The 21939-nt window shown below is 40.4% G+C and overlaps 1 protein-coding gene across 1 annotated transcript; it reads right to left on the minus strand.

Annotated features, from left to right (window-relative positions):
* Positions 1-1600: 1600 nt before the first annotated feature.
* Positions 1601-20885, minus strand: LOC126095455 (lipase 3-like). Its single transcript, XM_049910247.1, has 8 exons — positions 20799-20885; positions 16912-17116; positions 13812-13926; positions 11694-11940; positions 9774-9932; positions 3033-3117; positions 2206-2348; positions 1601-1765 (listed from the first exon to the last, which is right to left on the minus strand). Exons 1-8 carry the CDS (start codon positions 20883-20885, stop codon positions 1601-1603), a joined length of 1206 nt encoding a protein of 401 aa, XP_049766204.1.
* Positions 20886-21939: the final 1054 nt, after the last annotated feature.

The following is a 21939-nucleotide window of genomic DNA, read 5'->3' on the forward strand; positions in this document are numbered from 1 at the left end:
GGGTTTTTCCTTACGATCATTTCACGAGTGTACCGTGAATATCAGGAATACGATAAAACATCAAATCTTCGACATCGCTGCGGCCGGAAAAAGTTCACGCAAGAACGGGACCAATGGCGACTGAAGAGAATCGTTCAACGTGACAGAAGTGCAACCCTTCAGCAAATTGCTGCCGATTTCAGTGCTGCGCCTGAGTGTCAGCGTGTGAACCATTCAACGAAACATCACCGTATGGGCTTTCGAAGCCGAAGGCCCACTCGTGTATCCTTGATGACCGCACGACACAAAGCTTTACGCCTCGCCTGTGCCCGTAGAACATCGACACTAGACTGTTAATAAATGGAAACATGGTGCCTCGTCCGGCGAGTCTCGTTTCCAATTGCATCGAGCGGATGGACGTGTAACGGGTGCGGGGACAATCTCATGAATCCATGGACCATGCATGTCAGCAGGGGACTGTTCAAGCTGGTGAAGGCTCTGTAATGTGGGGCGTGTGCAGTTGGAGCTATATGGGACCCGTGAAAGGTCTAGATCCGACTCTGACAAATGACACGGACGTAAGCACCCTGTTTGATCACCTGCGTTCATTCATGTCCATTATGCATTTCGACGGACTTGGGCAATTGCAGCAGGACAATTCGACACCCCACTCGTCCAGAATTGCTCCAGGAACACTTCCGCTGGCCACCAAACTCCCCAGACATGAACATTATTCACCATATCTGGGATACCTTACAACGTGCTGTTCACAAGAGATCTCCTCCCCGTCATACTCTTACGGATTTATGGACAGCCCTGCAGTATTCATCGTGTCAGCTCCCTTCACCACTACTTCAGACATTAGTCGAGTCCATGTCACGTCGTGCTGCTGCACTTCAGCGTGTTCACGGGAGCCCTGCACGATATTAGGCAGGTGTATCAGTTTATTTGGCTCTTCAGTGTGTATTCACGTTTATTAATTTCATTATCAGTATCATGATTTAAATTATATTAAGCCAAAATTTAGAAAATTAAAGCTGCGTAGCTGCTACAACAACCTGTTACCAGTCACTATCTTGGTTCTCATTTATTTATTTATTTATTTTTGCAGCAAATACCATAGTAATTGTGCACTCAGTGAATATTTTAAATTTACTCAGGAGTTAGGGTGTATTTCCAATGTGCTGCGTTATCAATATCGTTTTCTGTATCTTATCTGTTGAATTGCTTGTATATGGATAAGATGATGATATCGAGTCAGCATTGTTTAAACGTATTCCACTGAGGTGTTTTGAGGAAAACTATAAATAACCGTAAATGATGATGCATACTCACATGTGGTAACTGTTCGTGTTGGTTTTGATAGTTATATAACATTTCATAGACTTTGGAATCGTATGGTGAAGTTTGATAAACATCTGTAATGCCTTAACTGCAGATAAATAATTATACTTAATTTAATAAGTAATGTAGAAAAGAAGATTAATAAACTTTTTAAAAAAATGATTTATTTAAAGAACTAAAAACATACAAGTCGTGGTAATGGTATGTCTCAGCGATTGCTTGTACGTGTGTCAATGAAATGGCTATTTGTCGTGCTTTGATGGCAAAAGTCTACTGTTTACAAATCCCCTTGCTCGTATTTCTGCATCAGGTCCAATACATGTTTATAAACTAACTTAGGTGCATCTTTGCCGTATGTGAAATCGAGATGATTAAATTTCTTGTATTCAATCTTGAACTTCTTCTTTGGATTTCCTAGTTGAGTGTACAAACGATCAATGTCCTGAAAAATAACGGACAGCATTTTAGAAAAGCATTGCAGTGTTGTGTTAGGCATTGAAATGTTATGAAACAACTAAACTATTTTCAGTAAACTGAGAAGTATTCGCTATTACCGGAAGCTGTTCTTAGAAGAAAAATATTTCGACTTTATGAAATGTAAGTATCATTTAAATTAAACATGTGTGTGATATAAATTAAACTTTCAGTTAAAGTTGATCTTAACTTCAGATGTATAACTCATTGCTATCTCAGTCATAAACGACAAAAAATGGCTGCGGTAAATATGAATGTACTGTCAGTTCATCCAGAAGAAATTATGTATGAAAATTTTAACTGTATTTAAATTTAGTTCGCGAAATATGGCTTAAGAAATCGACTAATTGAGTCAGTAGTGTATAAACGTAGATGCACATAGTAAAAGTAGTTAAGCGTTTTGCATACCTTAGGTCCTGCCAGCCAGTCGTTAAGGCTGTAGAAAAGGTAAACCGGAGCCTTGACGTTGATAAGCTTGTAATCAGGTGGCACACGTTGGCGGTAGCGCCTCATATTCTCCACGAGGCCATAGTCGTACTGCCTAAAGTGGCCTGAAATGCAAAACATTATGTGAGTAACGTATCAGCTGGCGTGCTGAGTAACTCTTATAAATGTACGTATTGTCAGTCCGGAAGTGAACTAAAATTTCGGTATATTATCGTGAAACGGGATGTACTATGATAGCAGACGGAAACTGACAAAGTAAATGAAAAAGAAAAAAAATTAGTTTCGAATTGCTGCTTGAACGATACAGACATACAAACACAAAATTCAGTAGGGCAGTGTGTATATTTTAGAGTGTTTTTATTGTCCGAAGGAACATTGCATCGAACTCTACAGACAAGGCAAAATGCAGACACTGCCCTAAGGTATTTAATGTCAAAGCAAGACAATCTGAACAGCAAAATGTCTCTTCCTGTGCGGTTATCATGCGGCTTGCATGCGAGCATTATGGGACGTAGACTCTAGGACATATGGAAGTTGGGCTCTGGCAGTGATTCGTTCACAGATAGCCCAACCCGTTATGGTGACAGCCCGAGTAAAGCGGGGAATCCGATTTCGAGTCAAGCTCCGACACAAATTTTCATACGTTACTAGTAAATCGTATAGCCATTGTACAATCGTTTTGCAGTTTGCGAATGCATGTGATAAACACAAAATTGTTATATATTTCTGAAAGTAGCTTATTTCTCACATGGTCATTCCGGCAAAGGTGATGTTTGTGAATAACTTACCTTTGTCTATGCCTTGCGCGTAATGTATGAACTGCCTGGTGGAGGATCCAGCAGGGATATGTGCAGAAATTGCCGCTAGCTTTTCCTAAGGGAAGAAAAACAGAAGTGTTTCAATAAGATTGGAAGAACTCGACCGGCATGTTACGTCTCTGCCTTCAAAGTGGAAGCAAGACGGAAGATTATTATTTTAAGTCCTGCCGATGACAAGGTAATTAGAGACGAAAAAATCCAAGTGATATTAATGCCGTCAGTTAATGCTCCACATGTGAAAAGAATGTTGACATTTGTGGTGACCAAACATGGTACTAAAGCAGTAACCGTTGATCCTTTTCCCATGTGCAAGGTAAATTTATGGACTTTTTTTATCACAGGAAATTTGGGTCATAAGGCCTACTCTTAAATCTAACCAGACCTTGTCCGTATTTTATTAGGAAATTTATTGTGACACTTGAGTTTCAATAGATGATACTGCAGTATGTACTATAGCATTTCGAACGACAGACAGAATAAAAACAATAGTACCTGCACCAGAAAACATTTACTTTTATTTGAGGAGAGTGCAGTCTTATAGGTGATTTAAAGTTGATAAATGTGTAGACTGGTGACCGTGGCAGTTATAGGCATGACGGAAGAAATAATAAAGGAAGAAGTGGACACATTGGAGCGTGAGGATGCGGCAGGGGAAGAAGACAGGACGAGGAACAGGCACAGTAAGTGAAAAATAAGAAGAAAAAAGTTTCGTATTGCTGCTCGCGCGGTACACACCTACGATAACGTGTGTAGAAGTGGTTTGCAGCCTTTGCATTGGTAACATTTGTTTATAGGCTGGGTATTTTTGTGAAAATGTTACTGAAACTTGTCGAGATAGATGCGATATGTTTTCCAGCTGGGGTACCCATGAAGCTGCTTTATAATTGCATGCTGGCCATAATATTTTGGATTAAGTACACATTCCGTAAAAAGCACTGGAAAATAAAAATAAAAACTAAATAGTTCGAACACAGTCGTACTCCAAAAAAAAAAATTGTTCTAAAAGTGGCTGCTGTAAAGAAAGAAATTTGAGCTGCTGGCATTACACGCCATCTACATAGAATCGAAGGAAATTAAAGTGCGATGGTGGGTTGTGAGTAGTTCTTGCATGGTTCAGCTGGTAGTGCACTTGCACGTGAAACAGAAAGGCCCCAGCTTCGAGTTGCGGTTCGGCAAACAATTTTAATCTGCCAGGAAATTTCAAAACGAACATAGCTTAGGTTTGCGAAACGAGCATTTACTTCTTAATTACACAAGGAGAAATTATGCAATTTTTTGTTGTATAAATTATGAGGATGACACACCAAAGTGATTAATCTTTTCCCTCAAACGAAACATTGTGCTGAGTTTAGCGTAGACTGCCGTGTGCCTTTTTGCAAGATGTGGAGGGCACCAACGGAGCAAGAGTTTTTGAATATGTCTTACGTCTGGGTAGCACCAAGGTGGTGTGTAAGTCATAACTTACGTTTCAGTTTATGATCGTAGGTACGTGTTGTGTGAATGAAGATAATGGACAGCATGATAACTTGGAAAACAATGAAGCATAGACATAGCGCACAACAGTCATGTTTTATTAGGCATACGAAACATAGGTGTAAGGACACATCTTGGGCCATGATGACCAGAATAAACAGCAAAGAGTATACTGCATTGCATTATTGAACTGCAGTATATCTGAATGGTTTGCCCTATATAACAAGTACAGTGAAGTGAAGACTTGTCATATTTGAAATAAGTGAGACAAGGTTTAAGCTATAGAGAAGACACATCACCAACAAATTTGACGAGGACTCGCAAAAAAAAAAAAAAAAAAAAAAAAAAAAAAGTGTGGAAAGAAGTCCAGGATGCAGTAGCTGAGATGGCAAATGCAGACATCAACAAGCGGATCAGCGGCAAAAATGTTTGATTTGGGGACGAATGCATGAAGGCATTATCCTAGAGATGAGAAGACAAGGAGAGCTGACTAAGAGGCGCAGATTTTGCTCTAGGCAAAGTACAATTCCAAGAAATTCTGAGGCCTAAACAAGCAACCCTGAGGAGAGCAAAGAGAATATACGTCGAAGGAATGTTAGAGGACGCTCAACAAGATTTCTTGAGGAAATAGGCGGTACAAATATACCGTAAAGCTAACTTATTTAAGAGGGGATACCAGAACCGCCAAGACAATAATAATAAGACCATGCTCACCATATTCACTTGATTTAAGATTCATAAAAGAAAAGTTCTGGAGACACTGGAAGATTTCAGATTAATTATATAATGGTTAGACAGAGGTTTAGTAACCAGATTTTAAATTTTAAGACATGTACAGGTGCAGATGTGGACTCTGACCATAATGTTTGGGTTACGGACTATAGATTAACACTGAAGAAACAGGAAAAAGGTAGGAAATTAAAAAGATGAGACCTACATAAGTTCAAAGAACCAGAGATTGTTGAGAGCTTCAGACGGTGCATTAGGCAACATTTGACTAGAAGAGGGGAAAGGAAAACAGTAGAAAACGAATGGGTAGATTACAGATAAAATAAGAAATCATTGGACCAAATATGTAAAAAGACAAGGCCTAGTAGAAATTATTGGATAACACAAGAGATATTGAATTAAACTGATGAAAGGAGAAAATTTAAAACTGTAGCAAATGAGGCAGGGGAAAGGGAATACAAATAAAAATGTGGCAAATGAAGCAGGCGAATGGGAGTACAAACATTTAAAAAATGAGAATGGCAGGAAGTGCAAAATGGCTAAGCAGGAATGGAAGCAGGACAAATATGAGGATTTAGAAGATAGAGAACACCTACAGGAAAATTAAGGCGGTCTTTTGGGAAAAGAGAACCACCTGTGTCAAAATCAAGCACCTCAGATCGATAATCAGTCTAAGCAAAGAAGGGAAAGCTGACAGATGGAAGGAGTACATAGAGGGTCTATGCAAGGGAGGTGAACTTGAAGGCAATATTACAGAACGGGAAGAGAACGTACGGCCGGTCCCGGCGGAGGTTCGAGTCCTTCCTCGGGCATGGGTGTGTGTGTTTGTCCTTAGGATAAATTAGGTTAAGTAGTGTGTAAGCTTAGGGACTGCTGACCTTAGCAGTTAAGTCCCATAAGATTTCACACACATTTGAACATTTTTTGAAGAGAACGTAGATGAAGATGAGATGGGAGATATGATACTGCGAGAAAAATTTGACAGAGCTCTGAAAAAGTCGAAACGAGGGCCCGGGAGTAGACGATATTCCTTCAGCATTACTGATAGCCTTGAGAGTGCCAGCCATGACCGAACTCTTCCATCTGGCGTGGGAGATGTATGAGAGAGTGAAATACCCTCAGATATTAAGAACAATGTAACAATACCAGTACGAAAGAAAGCAGTTCCTGACAGGTGTAAAAATTACCGAGCTATCAGTTTCTTAAGTAATGGCTGCAAAATACTAACTCGAATTATTTACATAAGAATGGAAAGGCTGGCAGAAGCCGACCTCACGAAAGACCTGTTTAGATTCTGGAGAAATGTAGGAACACGCGAGGCAATACTGACCTTCGACTTCCCTAAGAAGTTAGGTTAAGGAAAGGCAAACTTACGTTTGTAGCATTTGTAGACATAGAGAAAGATTTCGACAATGTCAACTGGAATACGCTCTTTGCAATTCTGAAGGTATTAGGAGTAAAATACAGGGGGTGAAAGTCTATTTTCAACTTGTACAGAAACCAGACGGCAGTTAGAAGAGTCGAAGGGCATTATAGAGAAACAGTGATTGAGAAGAGAGTGAGACAGGGTTTTACCCTGTTCTCAATGTTATTCAAATGGTTCAAATGGCTCTGAGCACTATGGGACTTAATATCTGAGGTCATCAGTCCACTAGAACTTAGAACTACTTAAACCTAACTAACCTAGGACATCACACACATCCATGCCCGAGGTAGGATTCGAAACTGCGACCATAGCAGTCTCGCGGTTCCGGACTGAAGCGCCTAGAACCGCTCGGCCACCGGAGCAGGCTAAATGTTATTCGATCTGTACACTGAGCAAGCAGTAAAGTTTTAAGTTAAGGGAAAAGAGATAAAAACTTCAAGCTTTCCCGATAACATTGTAATATTTTAAGGGGCAGCAAAGGACTTTGAAGAGCAGATGAACAGAATGGACCGTGTCTTGAAAGGAAGATATTAGATAAACATCAATAAAAGTAAAACAAAGGTAATGGAATGTAGTCGGATTAAATCAGGCGATTCTGAGGGAATTAGATTGGGAAGCGAGACACTTAATGTAATTTTGCTAAATAACTTATGATGGCCGAAGTAGAGAGGATATAAAATGTAGACTGGCAATGGCGAGGAAAGAATTTCTGAAGAAGAGATATCTGTTAACATAGATTATAGATTTAAGTGTTAGGTATTCTTATCTGAAAGTATTTGTCTGGAGTGTAGCCATTTATGGAAGTGAAACATGGATGATGAACAGCTTAGACAAAAAGAGAATAGAAGCTTTCGAAATGCGGTGCTCCAGAAAGATGTTGAAGATTAGATGAGTCAATCACGTAACTAATGAGAAGGAACTGAGTAGAATTGGGGAGAAGGGAAATTTGTGGCACATCTTGACTAAATGAAGGAGTCGGTTGACAGGACACATTCTGAGACATCAAGGGATCACTAATTTAGTACTAATTTAGTGTGGAGGCTAAAAATCGTAGAGGGAGACCCAGAGATGAATACAGTAAGCAGATTCAGAAGGAAGTAGGTTGCAGTGGTTATTCGGAGATGAAGAGGCTCGCACAGGATAGAGTAACATGGAGAGCTGCATCAAACCATTCTTCGGACTGAATATCATAACAACAACTATAACAACGACAACACATCAATGAGTTCAACAATGCTGGAGAGATGGAAACAACACTTCACGCAGCTCCTCAACTGCGGTAACTAGATTATCCACCACATACATGTGAGGAAGTAAAGATCGAGATAATGAAGCGGAAGAAGAACAAAAGTCCAGGAGAAGATGAAATCCAGGTAGAAGTCATTCAATATGGAGGAGAGAGACTCCAGAAGAAAATTCACCAACTAATCATGAGGATCTGGATTTTGGAGGAAATCTCAGAAGATTCGAAGACAGTAGTCATCTGCTCTATATGCAATAAAGGTGACAAAATGGACCGCACCAGCTATAGACGAATCGCACTCCTGAACTTCTGTTATAATATCTTGTCGAACTGTGTAGGGGTAGAATCCAGAAGAGATTATCGGTGAAAATAAAGGGGATTTCAGAAAGGGCCGCTCGACTGTCGACAACATCTGTGTACTGCGACACCTCACTGAAAAGGTATTGGAATATGATGAAGACCTAAAAGTACTCTTCATAAATTTTAAGAAGGCATATGACTGCATCCACCGAGAGAACCTTGTGTATTGCCTGACCGAATCTGAAATACCAAAGAAACTCGTCAGCCTAGTTCGAGCTCGTCTCACTGGTTCGAGAGGCAAAGTGGAGCTCGGGAACCAAGTCACGGAGAGCTTTTACATAAACACAGAGTGGTGTGTCCCCGATATTGTTCAGTCTGGCGCTCGTAATGAGAGAAGCTTTCCATAAGAACTTCGAGCGGATCGAGGTAAAGGATGAGAAAATCACACACCTCACATTTGTCGACGATATGTCCCTGTTGTCCAGATCTAAGGAAGAACTGAAGCTGATAAGCGACAGCATGGAGGCGGCAGGGAACAGAATCAGCCTCCTTGTGGATCAGTCGAAGAAGAGTATCTGGTGATGAGCAGGACCCATGCGTATACAAGACAGTGACCGACTAGAGAAGGCATAACACAAAAATCAATGGAAGAGGAGTCTTGTAGCTGTATGCGGTTCTCTGGGCCTGACCGCGTAAAGTAAGTGGTCTTTCCGGTCACCTCACAGATGGGTGCCTAAGAGAAGAGCTAAATCAGAAACCATTGTCAAACCAGGTTTCTAGAAATAAGTTATGCTGGCAACAACGTGTGTAAAAGTTGGATTAGGGGAGACTGTGTAATGTAATACATGAACTAATGAGAGAAGAGATGACTGATGAATTCTGAACAGGCTGGAGCATAATTCCGGACATCTGACGCCAATCATACTGCGGTGGAAGCATATAAAAGTGTGTTTCATAAGAACGAATTAAAAAAACTTATCTTTTGTCATTTACTTGACGTATTAATTAATTCTTACCACGGTGCAATATTTAGCGTACATCAGTTAGTAAGGTCACGTTGCCTGTCGGTGATGAAACAAAAAACGCGCATATGAACACACAGGAGAATTACGTCGGCACATAAATTTAGAAGTAATGCAAGCATGAAGCAACGAGGGACCAGTGGATGTACTATGGAATGTTTAGACTACATAAGACTCACAAAACGTTTATGCAAGTGGAAAAAATCTCCGTGAAGCCAAATCAGCGAACGCGAGGGTAACGTGTAGCGTATCTTTGCCGGAAGCGCTATATCATATAGGAACAAGCTTGAAAGATGACCTGCGAAACACAAGGAGTATTACAGCGGAATTAAAATAATTTCAGATTGACAGTTTAGGAAATGAGTGTCAAGAGTACAGTGATACACGGGAGGAAGAAGAGTTCAAAGGGACGCTCGAGACAGTAAATTTCAGAAAAGTTAAATAGCAGCTATAGACATCGTAGCTTCATATTGCACCTAGTTCAGTTATTTTCCGAGAAACGAATACCAACAACTTACCTTAACGATCTGTTCCTTATCAAAGCCACAAATGAGAAATACTACATTGGTACACATTGGTTCTGTAATTGCTTTTTCTTTGCAGATCTTTGGCTGAATAAGCCTGATCATCTCTTGGCTAGGAGTAAATTTGCTAGCTCCAATTAGATCCATAAGCACCTGTAACCAAGGTACACAAATACAGATGAATATTTTAGTTATTTGCAGCCAGAAAAATGAGCAATTGTCGGTTATGCACCTAAGATAATTTTAAGAATATTTATATTTATGGATTATTTAAATTTTAACCGTCAAAAAATTATGGTCGTACTGTTAACTAATAAAATTTGCCCGCTTATAATTTGGCAATATAATGTTACGCAAGTCTATTAATCAGGTTTCCATGAAATATTGTTTGCTTAATGTTAATGCGGTCGCTGAACTTTACTGACCAGACTGGTTATACTATTACTGCAATTCCACCACTCCCAAATAGTTACCTGATGTACAGATATTACTGAAGCCCATTTTTGTGAAATTACTGATTATCTTACTCTAGCACCCCACAGCTCCGTAATTAGTATTGTTCAGTCATGAAATTATGTGTAAATAATGGGTTACACGTCTCTGTGACGCAGAATATTAATTGACTATATCTCGAATGATTGCTATTTTTTTCAGTTTAATGTATTTGCATATGAAAATGAAATCCATATAGAGATCATCGCCACATAATCATCATCATCATCGTCATCATCATAGACTTCAAGAATTGGACTTACTGGCCTGTTTCGCCTCTACACAGCTAGTTAGTTTGATTACAACTGTTGTTACTAATACTTCTAAAACTTGCACGCACTACTACTGTGAATAGTAAAAAAATAGATGTGGCCATCGTCTTTATAGATAACGAGATAAATACAATGAAAATATTGCAAAATAGCAGTTCTGTTGTCAGTTCTGTTCTCAAGTTGCCGTTTCGCAGTTAGTGTTTCTATGAAAAAAATAATTTTTCTTAAAAGACATCATAGTCGCCGTTGACTGTATAAAATATTTATTATTACGACTGCAATTTAGGCCTTAGGGCCATTTTCAAGTAACACTGCAAAAGTCACCTACACACAAAAAATACAAAAATTAAGCACAGGGTGTGTATACATAATTAAACAAACATTTCATTAAGATAGTAACGTAATTATAAAAACTATAAAAATATAATTTAATTATGTATAAACACCCTGTGCTTCATTTCTGTATTTTTTGTGTCTGGGTAACTTCTGCAGTGTTACTTGAAAATGGCCCTAAGGCCGAAATTGCAATCGTGATAACAAAAGTTTCATACAGTCAACGGCTACTATGAAGTCTTTTAAGAAATATTATATGACTGTGAATCCCAACCATAAGAAGTTAATAAAAATTATTTTGGTAGAGATTATAATTATCTTCTTTTCGAAATTAGGAGTGGATTTTACTTCGCCAAGGTGATGACCCGTCGTTATATTGATAAGCTGCTTAGAGTCATTACAATTTGTTCTCCAAATAACCGTAGTAACGGCTCACAAATGATGCACTAAATCCAAAAAACTTCGAAGGGTGAATGTATGAACATTTCAAGGCGACTGGATAATAAAGTAAGAACACTGTTCTCACATTACCGAAGCCATTTAAGTGTTTACACAGGCAGGTCTGAACAGGAACTCATCTTTTAAGCAATGTAACTAATGCAAAAAAGATTTTCGTTTCCTACATTGTTCCGCATTCTTATCAGACAGCAGGCACTTAATTTTATTAAAGACCAAACGTAATAAAAGAGATAAACAATAAATATAGTATATAAACAAATGCCCTTTTCTACAAGAAGTGGCAAGTGAAGATTTTATATTTCATGTTACAAGTGTGTATGCACATAAAATGTAATTGAGGGTTTAAATAAGCTCTTACCTGCGCGGACGTTGTAAAAGGTGCCAAGAGTTGGAACAGTGGGCTGATCATATGGTTCATGTAAGCAATTGGCGCCAAGCTGAACATGGCACGAATCTTTTTGTTATACTCAGGCTTCATTGACATTCCGACGTAGAACATTGTCGTCCCCATGGAATGTCCCACATAATAGATCTGCTGGTGCCCAGTCATGTTTAAGACATGGTCTATTTGTGCCGGCATGTCATAAATACCATGTTCGTGCCAGCTAAAAACAGAAAAAAGGGCAATGACGGCGATGAACAAACAACATTCCTTTCGCTCCTCGGAAAATATTCAAAGGAAAATCAACGAGCAAGTGAATAATAATCACCCACAAAATTTAGTGACACAGTCCGAAAAAGTTTGTAATACAGGCAGCGTTAAGTGCACTTCAATGAGTTGCCGAAATGTAGGTAACAGGCATTGCGTAAGCTTGTGCTGCTGTGATGGTCATTAGACGATTATCAAAACCTGAACATACCAGACGATAAATTAAGTATACTCATAAAATGCACCGAGAATTAACGGATATATGACTGCGGTGTTGCATAACTCACTTCAATAAGGATCTTTCAACTATCTCAGGAGCGCGGTAGTCCTTTCGAATCTTGATTCAGTAAAGTAAAAGCGACTAAACGACACTTTTAAGCTTAACTGAAACGCCTGTGGAAGTACCTGAAAACGTAAATAAATCAAAAACCTGTAGGACAAATATGTCTCTCGATTAGCTCGCTTCGTATCTTCTGGCTTAAGGAAAAAACTACCGTGTTTCTGTCCGGGTAAGTTAAAATAATGTAAACATATTCGTATTCTTTACATACTTATTCTTTTTCGTTAGAGCAGTAGACGTTACTATAGGCTAAATTGCGACTTCTTCGTCTGTTGGATTGACATGTGGTTGGTCACTGTTGTATGGGGAGTCCATTGTTAAGTAGAAGCTTGTTATTCTGTCACTCCTAATCTTTTGGCAAGTATTCTTCTGTGTTGCATTTACACACTTCAAATTTTCCTGCTAGCACTCGCTATTCACTTCTCACCCATCCGACAATCAGCGGCTTGTTAAGAACTTGACATGGCCAGTTTTTTCGATTGTTACCTAATCGACGACTAGCGTTGCCCATAAAATCATTAGTGTCGTCTGAAGTGTAGACATTACGAGATTATATACGCAATACATTTAGAAGAATGATGCGGAACTGCAGCGATTGTAATATATTAATTGTAAAGGAAAGTCTGAGTCACGTTTATTTTCTGTTGTGAGCAGTTACGGTCAATAGACTACCATCAGAAAAATTTGAAGCGGCAGTGTCGTGGCCCTTGAGGTAATACCGACTGGTAGCTGTCGAAAACTGAGCAGAATGGTTGGGGCTGTTTTGTAAATCGCGATTATATACGTTCGCAGTTTTATATAATGCGTAGTATCCTCGTTACCTATCACACTGCTTTCTGGTTTAAAACTATGGTTTAATTACGCGAAGGTATCAGTGAGGAAATAAATGAGGAAATACGTTTGAGTTTAGTTTTTCACTCTTGAAAAGCTCCGAACAAAATTTTAGTTAATAAGAATAGATCGAACAAGTTCAGAACTTATTGATGTAGAAGTCCTAGTTGGTGTATCAAATAACAATTTTTAAAAGAGTGAAAATAAAATATCGTCTTTAACTACATACATTATAATTACTGTCATTGTATTTTCCAGTAAACAGAAAGATAGGATCGTGCTTTCGGGTAGAACAAAACATTTTCTCCATCAAATGATGCTAAGCTAAAAAGTTCCCAGATCTTATTGGTGGACCGATTTGTCAACTTGTAGATTCTCTAAAAAATGGCTCTGAGCACTATGGGACTCAACTGCTGTGGTCATCAGTCCCCTAGGACTTAGAACTACTTAAACCTAATAACCTAAGGACATCACACACACCCATGCCCGAGGCAGGATTCGAACCTGCGACCGTAGCAGCAGCGCAGCTCCGGACTGGAGTGCCTAGAACCGCACGACCACCGCGGCCGGCTGTAGATTCTCTAGCGTCATCCTATCTTCAGTGCAGGATGATGTTAATTACTTTGATTCACAGCTAGTTTTATGTGTAACCGTACCTGAAATTCCAGAATTTGTTCTGTTCTGGAGATAGGGTACGATGTCTCTGTGAGTACCAGTTTCCACGGATGTTGCCGAGCCAAACGTCGTACCCTTCGTCAGCCAGAATGTATGCTGAAACGAGAAAACCATAATTGTTGCAATATGAACTCGATGTACACCGCTGTATATGAAGGCTACATTTCAATTGTTATATCTGTGAAACGGAAAGCGAACTTTACAGTCTATAAGTCACTGGTCGATTTTCGAGTATTATAAACTCAGAAAACTGTAAATAAATCTTTGTGGCGCCTGTCACAGAGGTTGCTTATCTTTCGTCATTCTTGAAACGTATTGGTGTTTCCGAACTTTTAGGAAGAATTACAGAACGATTACAGCTTCCTTTTGTTATGTAGCCACATATTTGGAACGTAATTGCACGTTTAAAGGATCAACACTGTTTTATTACACACACGGCTGTCTCAGTTGCTGAGCTTCTGTTTTGTCTGATTCAGTAGCATCAGATACACAGTCGTCCTATAAAAGGAGTCTGGAGAAGAAAGAGGCACAGGTATTGACCTCTAAGTGATTAAAATCATTTGGATATTAGGCTGTGTCATCCTGAAACTAAAACAACTATTGAAACCTTTCCAACAATTCTCTTCAGTTGCCCTGAAGATCGTCACTGTAAAGACGATCTAAACGTCGGTTATAACTTTTTTTTTTCAGTCTCAAAATCACGTGGTCTAATGCCTAAAAACATTTTATTCAAATTCATACTGGCCGTGGAAGCTTACGAACATATACTTTTCTCTTCGGTCTATACTCATAAGTTCCTTCACGATACGTTTTGTTTTAAACAGCAAAGTTATTCGTTTTATGGAATTCCATGACTATGGAAACAAGGAGTTAACGATACCGCCTTTCACGAAACTATTTACTGTAGATATTTACTCAGAAATTGCTGAGGAATGTACTGAAAGTAAGATTGAAGACTGCCAGTGGAGTTGTAGCTCTATTGTTGCGTAAATATTGCACAAGGGGGCGCAACGTCTTCGTGACGGTAGATTTACTTAATGTTGCACAACCTTCAGTTTAGCACATGGTTACTTTAAATGTTCAAAATGTTCAGAATTGGCGGCTATACACAGAACGACGAGCGGTCGCCGCAACTACGTCAGTCATTGTTACAGGGGAGATCGCAGCACATATCGCTGTAATCTCCTGGCGAAGTTCCTCCAGCGTGCGTAGTTTATGTCGATAGACGTTATCTTTCACAATTCCTTACAAGTAGAAGTCCATAGGTGTTAGATCTGGCGAACGCGGAGGGAACTTCATCGGCCGTGTTCGTCCAATACAGTGTTCCGAAAACTGTCATCCAGGAAGGCTCGTTTGGCTACGTGGTAGTGTGGTGGCACCCAGGCCTGTTGGTAGAAGAACTCTACATCAGCTCTATAAAGCGCATGTATATCTGGCAAAATTGATGTGGGTAACATTTCCAGGTACACTTCTCCAGTGACTTTAGCATCCAAGAAAAAGGGTCCTACTAAACACTCAGATGATAGTCCACACCACACATGAGCCCCTGGTATATTGACCGCTTTATCCACATAAACATGAAAATTTTCAGGTGCCCAGCACACACTGTTATGCCGATTTAAAAAAAAGGTTCAAATGGCGTTAAACACTATGAGACTTAACATCTGAGGTCATCAGTCCCATAGACTTAGAACTACTTAAACCTAACTAACCTAAGAACATGACGCACATCCATGCCCGAGGCAGGATTCGAAGCTGCGACCGTAGCAGCAGCACGGTTCTGGACTGAAGCGCCTAGAACCGCTCGGCCACAAAGTCCGGCTATGCCGATTCATGGTTCCAATAAGTTTAAATTGTGCCTCGTCACTCCACACTTACTTCATCACAAATTGGTCGGCATCAGTTCCCATTTGCTGATACTATTCGCAAAATTGCATTCGGTGAACAGGATCGTCATCATTAATCGCGTGCAGTAATCGTGGAATGTTAACTTGCCACTTTCCAGCTTTCAGATTTCTTCATACACATGTACTGCTAACCCCCTCTTCACGTGCACATTGCATAACAGACTTCTGTGAAGAATTAACAAACATTTCAAACACGAGAGCCGACGAAGTAGGACTTGTACCTGTACACTGTCTTCCTGATCTTCCTCTGTGGATATCACAAATCGTTCCATGCAATTCAAACTTGTCAATGATGCGTTTAATTGTTAGTCGGGTTGGCGGTTCTGTTTCAAACACGCGCCTCCACTGACGTTGCACTTCAACGGCATTATCAAACTTGAAAAACGACTTTACAGTGCATTCCCGTTGCTCGAGTGTCAAGCGTGCTCCACCCATCTTGTTTTCTCAATACCGAGATGGAAGAACTAACATCTGTTGAACCAAAGATCATACTACAACGTACACGTAACTCAAATCAAACGACAATATCGATATCTCGATAGAGCCTGACAAAGAGTGCATACATTTTTCTGGGGAACTCTGTATTTACAATGTAATTCAAAGAGTGCAATAAACACAAGAAGGTCGTAATCGGGAACACAGTTGCCACTTGATAATAATCATACGGTCAAAATTGCTGTATTGGATTATGCAAATAAATATACGTAATTATCAGACCAGCTCATAAAATATAAATGAAAAAGACTATACTATAGTATTCGTATTTCGCCAAAGGAGGAATACAGATTATGGTGCAATATTGTCCCGATTTCGAAGTTCACTGACAGGACACTTGCAGTGCTGCATTCTGTGGCCACAAACATGGCTACGTGGTTCTCGCTTTTAAAGTACGAGTGGTGCGAGTGCTGCAACCTCTGTCTGCAGCTGATTCTAAAGGTATACATCCGTAATATCAGTAGAAGAAATTGAGTATTTGCGGCTGCACACCCTGAATCAGATGAATCAGTCAACAGCTAAACAAAATGTGTATGTACACGTCAAGTATATACAATATGTTTGTCACTGAATTCATCCGGCTAAAATAATGTAAAATGATCGAAATTGCTGGTACTACTACTGCGAAAATGAATGTGGCGTGAAATGAACCTCAAATAGAACCAGTAAGGTCACTCACCCAGGGAGCCGTTGGGCCCCATGATGACCCAGTCGTCTGCGCTGTTCATGAGGCCGTGCTGCACCAACACTGCGGGCTTGCGTTGTCCCGGGACGAGAGGCGAGGCCTTGCCGTAGGGGATCCTGAACATCCGCAGAATGTAGCCATCCTCAGTCTCCACGACGTGTTCTTCACACGGGTACCCGTACTTCTCAAGCAACTCCGGCTTTAATGAAGAGAAATGCCAACTTTGTTTTTCGCAGGGCAGATAGTGACACGTATGTTTGTTCAAATGTAAGTGAAATCTTATGGGACTTAACTGCTAAGGTCATCAGTCCCTAAGCTTACGTACTACTTAACCTAAATTATTCTAAGGACAAACACACACACCCATGCCCGAGGGAGGACTCGAACCTCACAGTCTAGGACTGCAGCGCCTTAGACCGCTCGGCGACACCTATCTTTGATAACATCTGAGATCGGTAGGCACAGTAAAATAATTGTCTGGCTATACGAAACCTCCATGACGAAGTAGATTTTGCAAGTTTTTTGTCGATCGAAAGTTTCAAAATTCATCGTACAGTTTCTCTGTTTGTAATCGAAAATTATGAAAGCTTCCTAGGTATACTTTATTGCGAATCCTTGCTTATCGAAATAATTAAAACACGTGAAAATAAACATGGAGCGCGGTATTGCTCAAATCTCGGAGTTAATGATAAGTTCATTTTATTAGTACAGTTTCATATGAATATGATGGTTATACTCTGTAACCAACTAGTGTGTGTGTAAGCTCCCTTGAAAGAGCACGCTGGTAGATTTAGAGCGCTATGGATGACGTGGAATTGGTATCAGGTGGTCACGTGACCCTCCGCGCTGACGTAATTCATAGCAGTGAAGCGGTGTGTATGTGACAGTCGGTTGTATGGAACCAGAGCAGTAAGATGAGTTGACGTCAAGTAGTGAAGTTCTCAATACGTAAAACGCGTAGTTACCTTTCACTACTGTTTAGTCATAAATAATGTCAGTCACGTCCTACACACACCTGCCAAGTATCCTTGCGTTTGGATGTGACTTGGAATGGTAACATAAATTCAGTTATAGACAAAGAAAATAGGAAAATAGCAATTTGCCTACGAATGATGTTGTATTAAAACAACTTAATCGTCGCTTGTGTATTGTGTGTATTGAATCGGGCACCTAGAAATGACGGAGAGGCTTCGTCCCGCCGTAGCCCTCAGTGGTTCACAACCCCACAACAGGCCACAGCGGTACACCAACCCCACCGCCGCCACACTGAACCCAGGGATATTGCGCAGTTCGGCCCCCAGTGGGGGCCCGCGGGAATATCTCATACCAGACAAGTGTAACCGAAAATGGCGCAAATGGCTCTGAGCACTATGGGACTTAACATCTGAGGTCATCAGTCCCCTAGAACTTAGAACTTCTTAAACCTAACTATGCTAAGGACATCACACACATCCATCCCCGAGGCAGTTTCGAACCTGCGACCGTAGCGGTCGCGAGGTTCCAGACTGAAGCGCCTAGAACCACTCTGCCACACCAGCTGGCTCGAGTGTAATCCCAAAATATGTTTGTGTGGTAGAATAACGCTGGTGTACACGTAAGAGGGGACAGTGTTTGCGAGCAGCAATTGCCGACATAGTGTAACTGAGGCGGAATAAGGGGAACCAGCCCAGCATTCGCCGAGGCAGATGGAAAACCGCCTTAAAAAAAACATCCACAGGCTGGCCGGCGCACCGGACCTCGACAATAAAGCCAGGCGGATTCGTGCCGGGGACCGGCACGCCTTTCCACTCGGGAAGCAGCGCGTTAGACCGCATGGCTACGTGGGCGGGCGATCGTCGCTTTCTGAAATACTGTTCAAACAAGTTGGATCCATATCAGGTCAGGCTAATAGGATACATAGCCTACAGCGTAAGGATGGGTAAAACAGACTCGTTAGACCGGTATTTTAGTTCAAGAAATCCGGTATTTTCCGTATTTGATTGGTCTCGGTTCTAAAAGGTGTTTTTATTTTTACTAATAACCAGGTAAAGAAAAACGAAATATCGATTATCCATAGCAGCAATAATATTGGTATTCAAATAAACCTTTTTTAATGAACATTTCTGTTCGTAAAATTTGCATTGCTTTGAAATCATTATAGAATTGGGGAAAGCGAACATTGTTATTTTAATAACCAATTCCGACAGAAACGAGCAACAAACACGTGATATAAGGATTGGTAAAGCAGTGCCGAGACAATAATTTACATGTTACCATGTGGCGTGCCCTATTAGGTGGTATGCGCGTACTTGCATTGAACAAGGCTTGCCCCCTGCGGTCTGTATGGTAGCTTCTGGCTGTCGTCGGACACCAGCTATATTACGGACGGCACTCTACCTAGTCTGGAGGTAATTTTCTGTAGTATGCGGTACCAATGAAGTACAATGCTTCACTTGATTTCAAATATTAAAAGCTGGAGGAGCCACAACCAACTTGACACAGTGTAAGATGAAAATCTAAAACTTAACAGTTCATTCATAGTTTATAATAGAAACAGAAAGGAGCTGGTCTGCTGCTTGGTGTGTACATAACTTGCCTTTATCTGCTTGTAGCCTTGAAAACGGATAAATCACCACGGAAAATATAGTTATTCAACGTCAGTTTTCACTCTTTAGCACCGACTAGTCGAAATACTGACATGATCCTCGGTTACAGCATGATTTTCGAGCAATATTTAAAAAAAAATTGAGTCAATAGGAGAATACTGGTGATTTTTTGTAGTAGTCAAAGACTTATCACTTTACGAGAAAAACAGCGAACGGTGGACGGACTAATTTTTCTTCTATTTGCCTATTTAATTAAAATTTTTGGATATGTGTCGTGAAACCGAGAGAGTCAAAATTTTTCAATCTTTTTTTTCGATTTCTACTTTTATTACAGGAAGTAATAGGAATAAAAAACAAAAAAAACTGTTATTTCATAAATCGGTTATTTTGAGCGTTTTAATAGTTCGGTTAAACTGGAGTTGAAAAAGAAAACAACATAACCGAAGACCATTAGTTTCAGCAACTGCCATCCCTAATACAGCGGATACAAACAAGAGAGGCGTGAATAGTCAGTCACTTGATTGACTGGTGAGAGAATGCTGTAGGAATGGTGGAAAGTCTTAACTACAGGGGTGTGATAGAAATGCGCTGCGCTTACCGCGAGAACTTATTCAAACAGTCCAGTCATAATGTCTTCAGCACGGAAACCACGAAGCCGCTTTAGCGCTCCGTAGATCGCATTGAGGCACAGACACCCATTCTTCCCACGTTCGACACTTCAGCGGGACTGGGAAGATACTTCAATATGTGATACAATGAAACGAATTCTCGTTCACGAGCTTTATAATGACTTCTACAGTGTAGATGTAGATGTATGAAGTTAAAGAAGTTATTGACGTGGCTAAGGGTGAAATTGAAGGAATGTTGCAGTATAGCGTTTCTTAGACTTCTAGACGGAGTACGACCTACGATTGGACAAGGATACTGAAGCGATTTAAGGATAATGTAAGTCAGCATAAAGGACGCATTGCTGCCGATACCGATGCATTGTCTTAACAGTTGCGCCGGATCTCTCGTTCACTGATGTTACACCGCTGAGGGTCAAAAGAGTCCGTCTCGCAGACAGATGTCACAGTCTGCGAAATTATTCCCTTTTGTCCAAACCTAGGATTTACACCGTCTCGAAACATCAGTAGGAAAGGGACATTTTTCTCAAGAACACTAATTTCTAAGATATGTCGTATCTCAGCTTAAGATACAGAACCATGCTCAGCTTAATATAAAGTCAAATATTTCTTTACTCGCCACTCTGCAGCACTGCTAGCCTCTTCTTAAAGAAGACACGGTTAATCTTACCGTGTCCAAGTCGATGTCATCATCCTTAGCGCTGGCTTGCAGAGCCACGGCGAACAGGACGAGAACCACGTGCGCTGCGACACGCATTTCTGCAAAAACGGAAGAACAGGTTGAGAAATTGCTGTAGCGATACCATAACTAAAGTTATGTAAAAGCTATTTAGAGTAAAAGGTAAAGTAGTGAACAACAGATGAAATCTGAAACTTGCTTATTTGGAGAGACAGGAGTACACTGTTAAACGTCTCTTCCGACAAATTCCAAATGATCTGGGCCAGTGGCAGTATCTCTTGCAAAAAAGTAGATACTTATAACATAACTATTTTTATGAATCTGTAGCGTGCGCCAATAACACGTGTGTAAAAAAAAATTTCATTGTGGGCAACCTAAGGTACCATACGGAATTACAGTAAAGAGAGCTACATCTGACAACAGAGAATTTTTACCGAATCACGCAGTTCTGATATTGAATTATAGTCTTAACAGTAAGTAGAATCCAAGGAGGAAATCGGCTGTGCCCTTTCAAAGAATTCCCAGTATTCGCCTTGAACGACTCAGGGAAATCACCGTCAGCCTAAATCTGCATGACAGAGGGGATTTGAACCTCCGCTCTCACGGTCGCAGGTTCGAATCCTGCCTCGGGCATGGATGTGTGTGATGTCCTTAGGTTAGTCAGGTTTAAGTAGTTCTATGTTATAGGGGACTGATGACCACAGCAGTTAAGTCCCATAGTGCTCAGAGCCATTTTTGAACTATCTGAAATACGGGAGATTGTATCCGAGCGCAGAGGCTGATTCTGGAAACTTAGTAGTTTTAAACGCTTTCAGATTTGCAGTAACAGCAGAAATAAACTTATGGCTTACCAGAGAAGGTTTTCAATCATATCCGCGTGGCAAAACATTGGCACTGTGTTGCTAAGGCCACAGACCGAATGTTTTTATGAATTTTGCAGCAGGAAGCAAAATGCAACTTCCTGTCTCTCATTTAGGTATTAACGACCTTTCAGATTATGAGCGGAGGTTAAACTTGACTGTGCCAGAAACGGTACAATTACACGATAGAGTACTAAACTAAGAAACATCGACATTGTTATGATGTAACACATAAACCAAAGGGAACTGCATAGCAAGAATAGTGATTATCC

The sequence above is a fragment of the Schistocerca cancellata genome, chromosome 8 (assembly GCF_023864275.1).
Source record: "Schistocerca cancellata isolate TAMUIC-IGC-003103 chromosome 8, iqSchCanc2.1, whole genome shotgun sequence".
Taxonomy (NCBI): Eukaryota; Metazoa; Arthropoda; class Insecta; order Orthoptera; family Acrididae; genus Schistocerca; species Schistocerca cancellata.

Coding starts and splice junctions, on each gene's coding strand:
- LOC126095455 (XM_049910247.1), bottom strand. CDS start 20,885: ATGCGTGTCGCAGCGCACGTGGTTCTCGTCCTGTTCGCCGTGGCTCTG. Junction 13,927..16,911: donor GGGGCCCAACGGCTCCCTGG/GTGAGTGACCTT, acceptor TTCTCGTTTCAG/CATACATTCTGGCTGACGAA. Junction 1,766..2,205: donor ACTGGCTGGCAGGACCTAAG/GTATGCAAAACG, acceptor GTTATTTTTCAG/GACATTGATCGTTTGTACAC.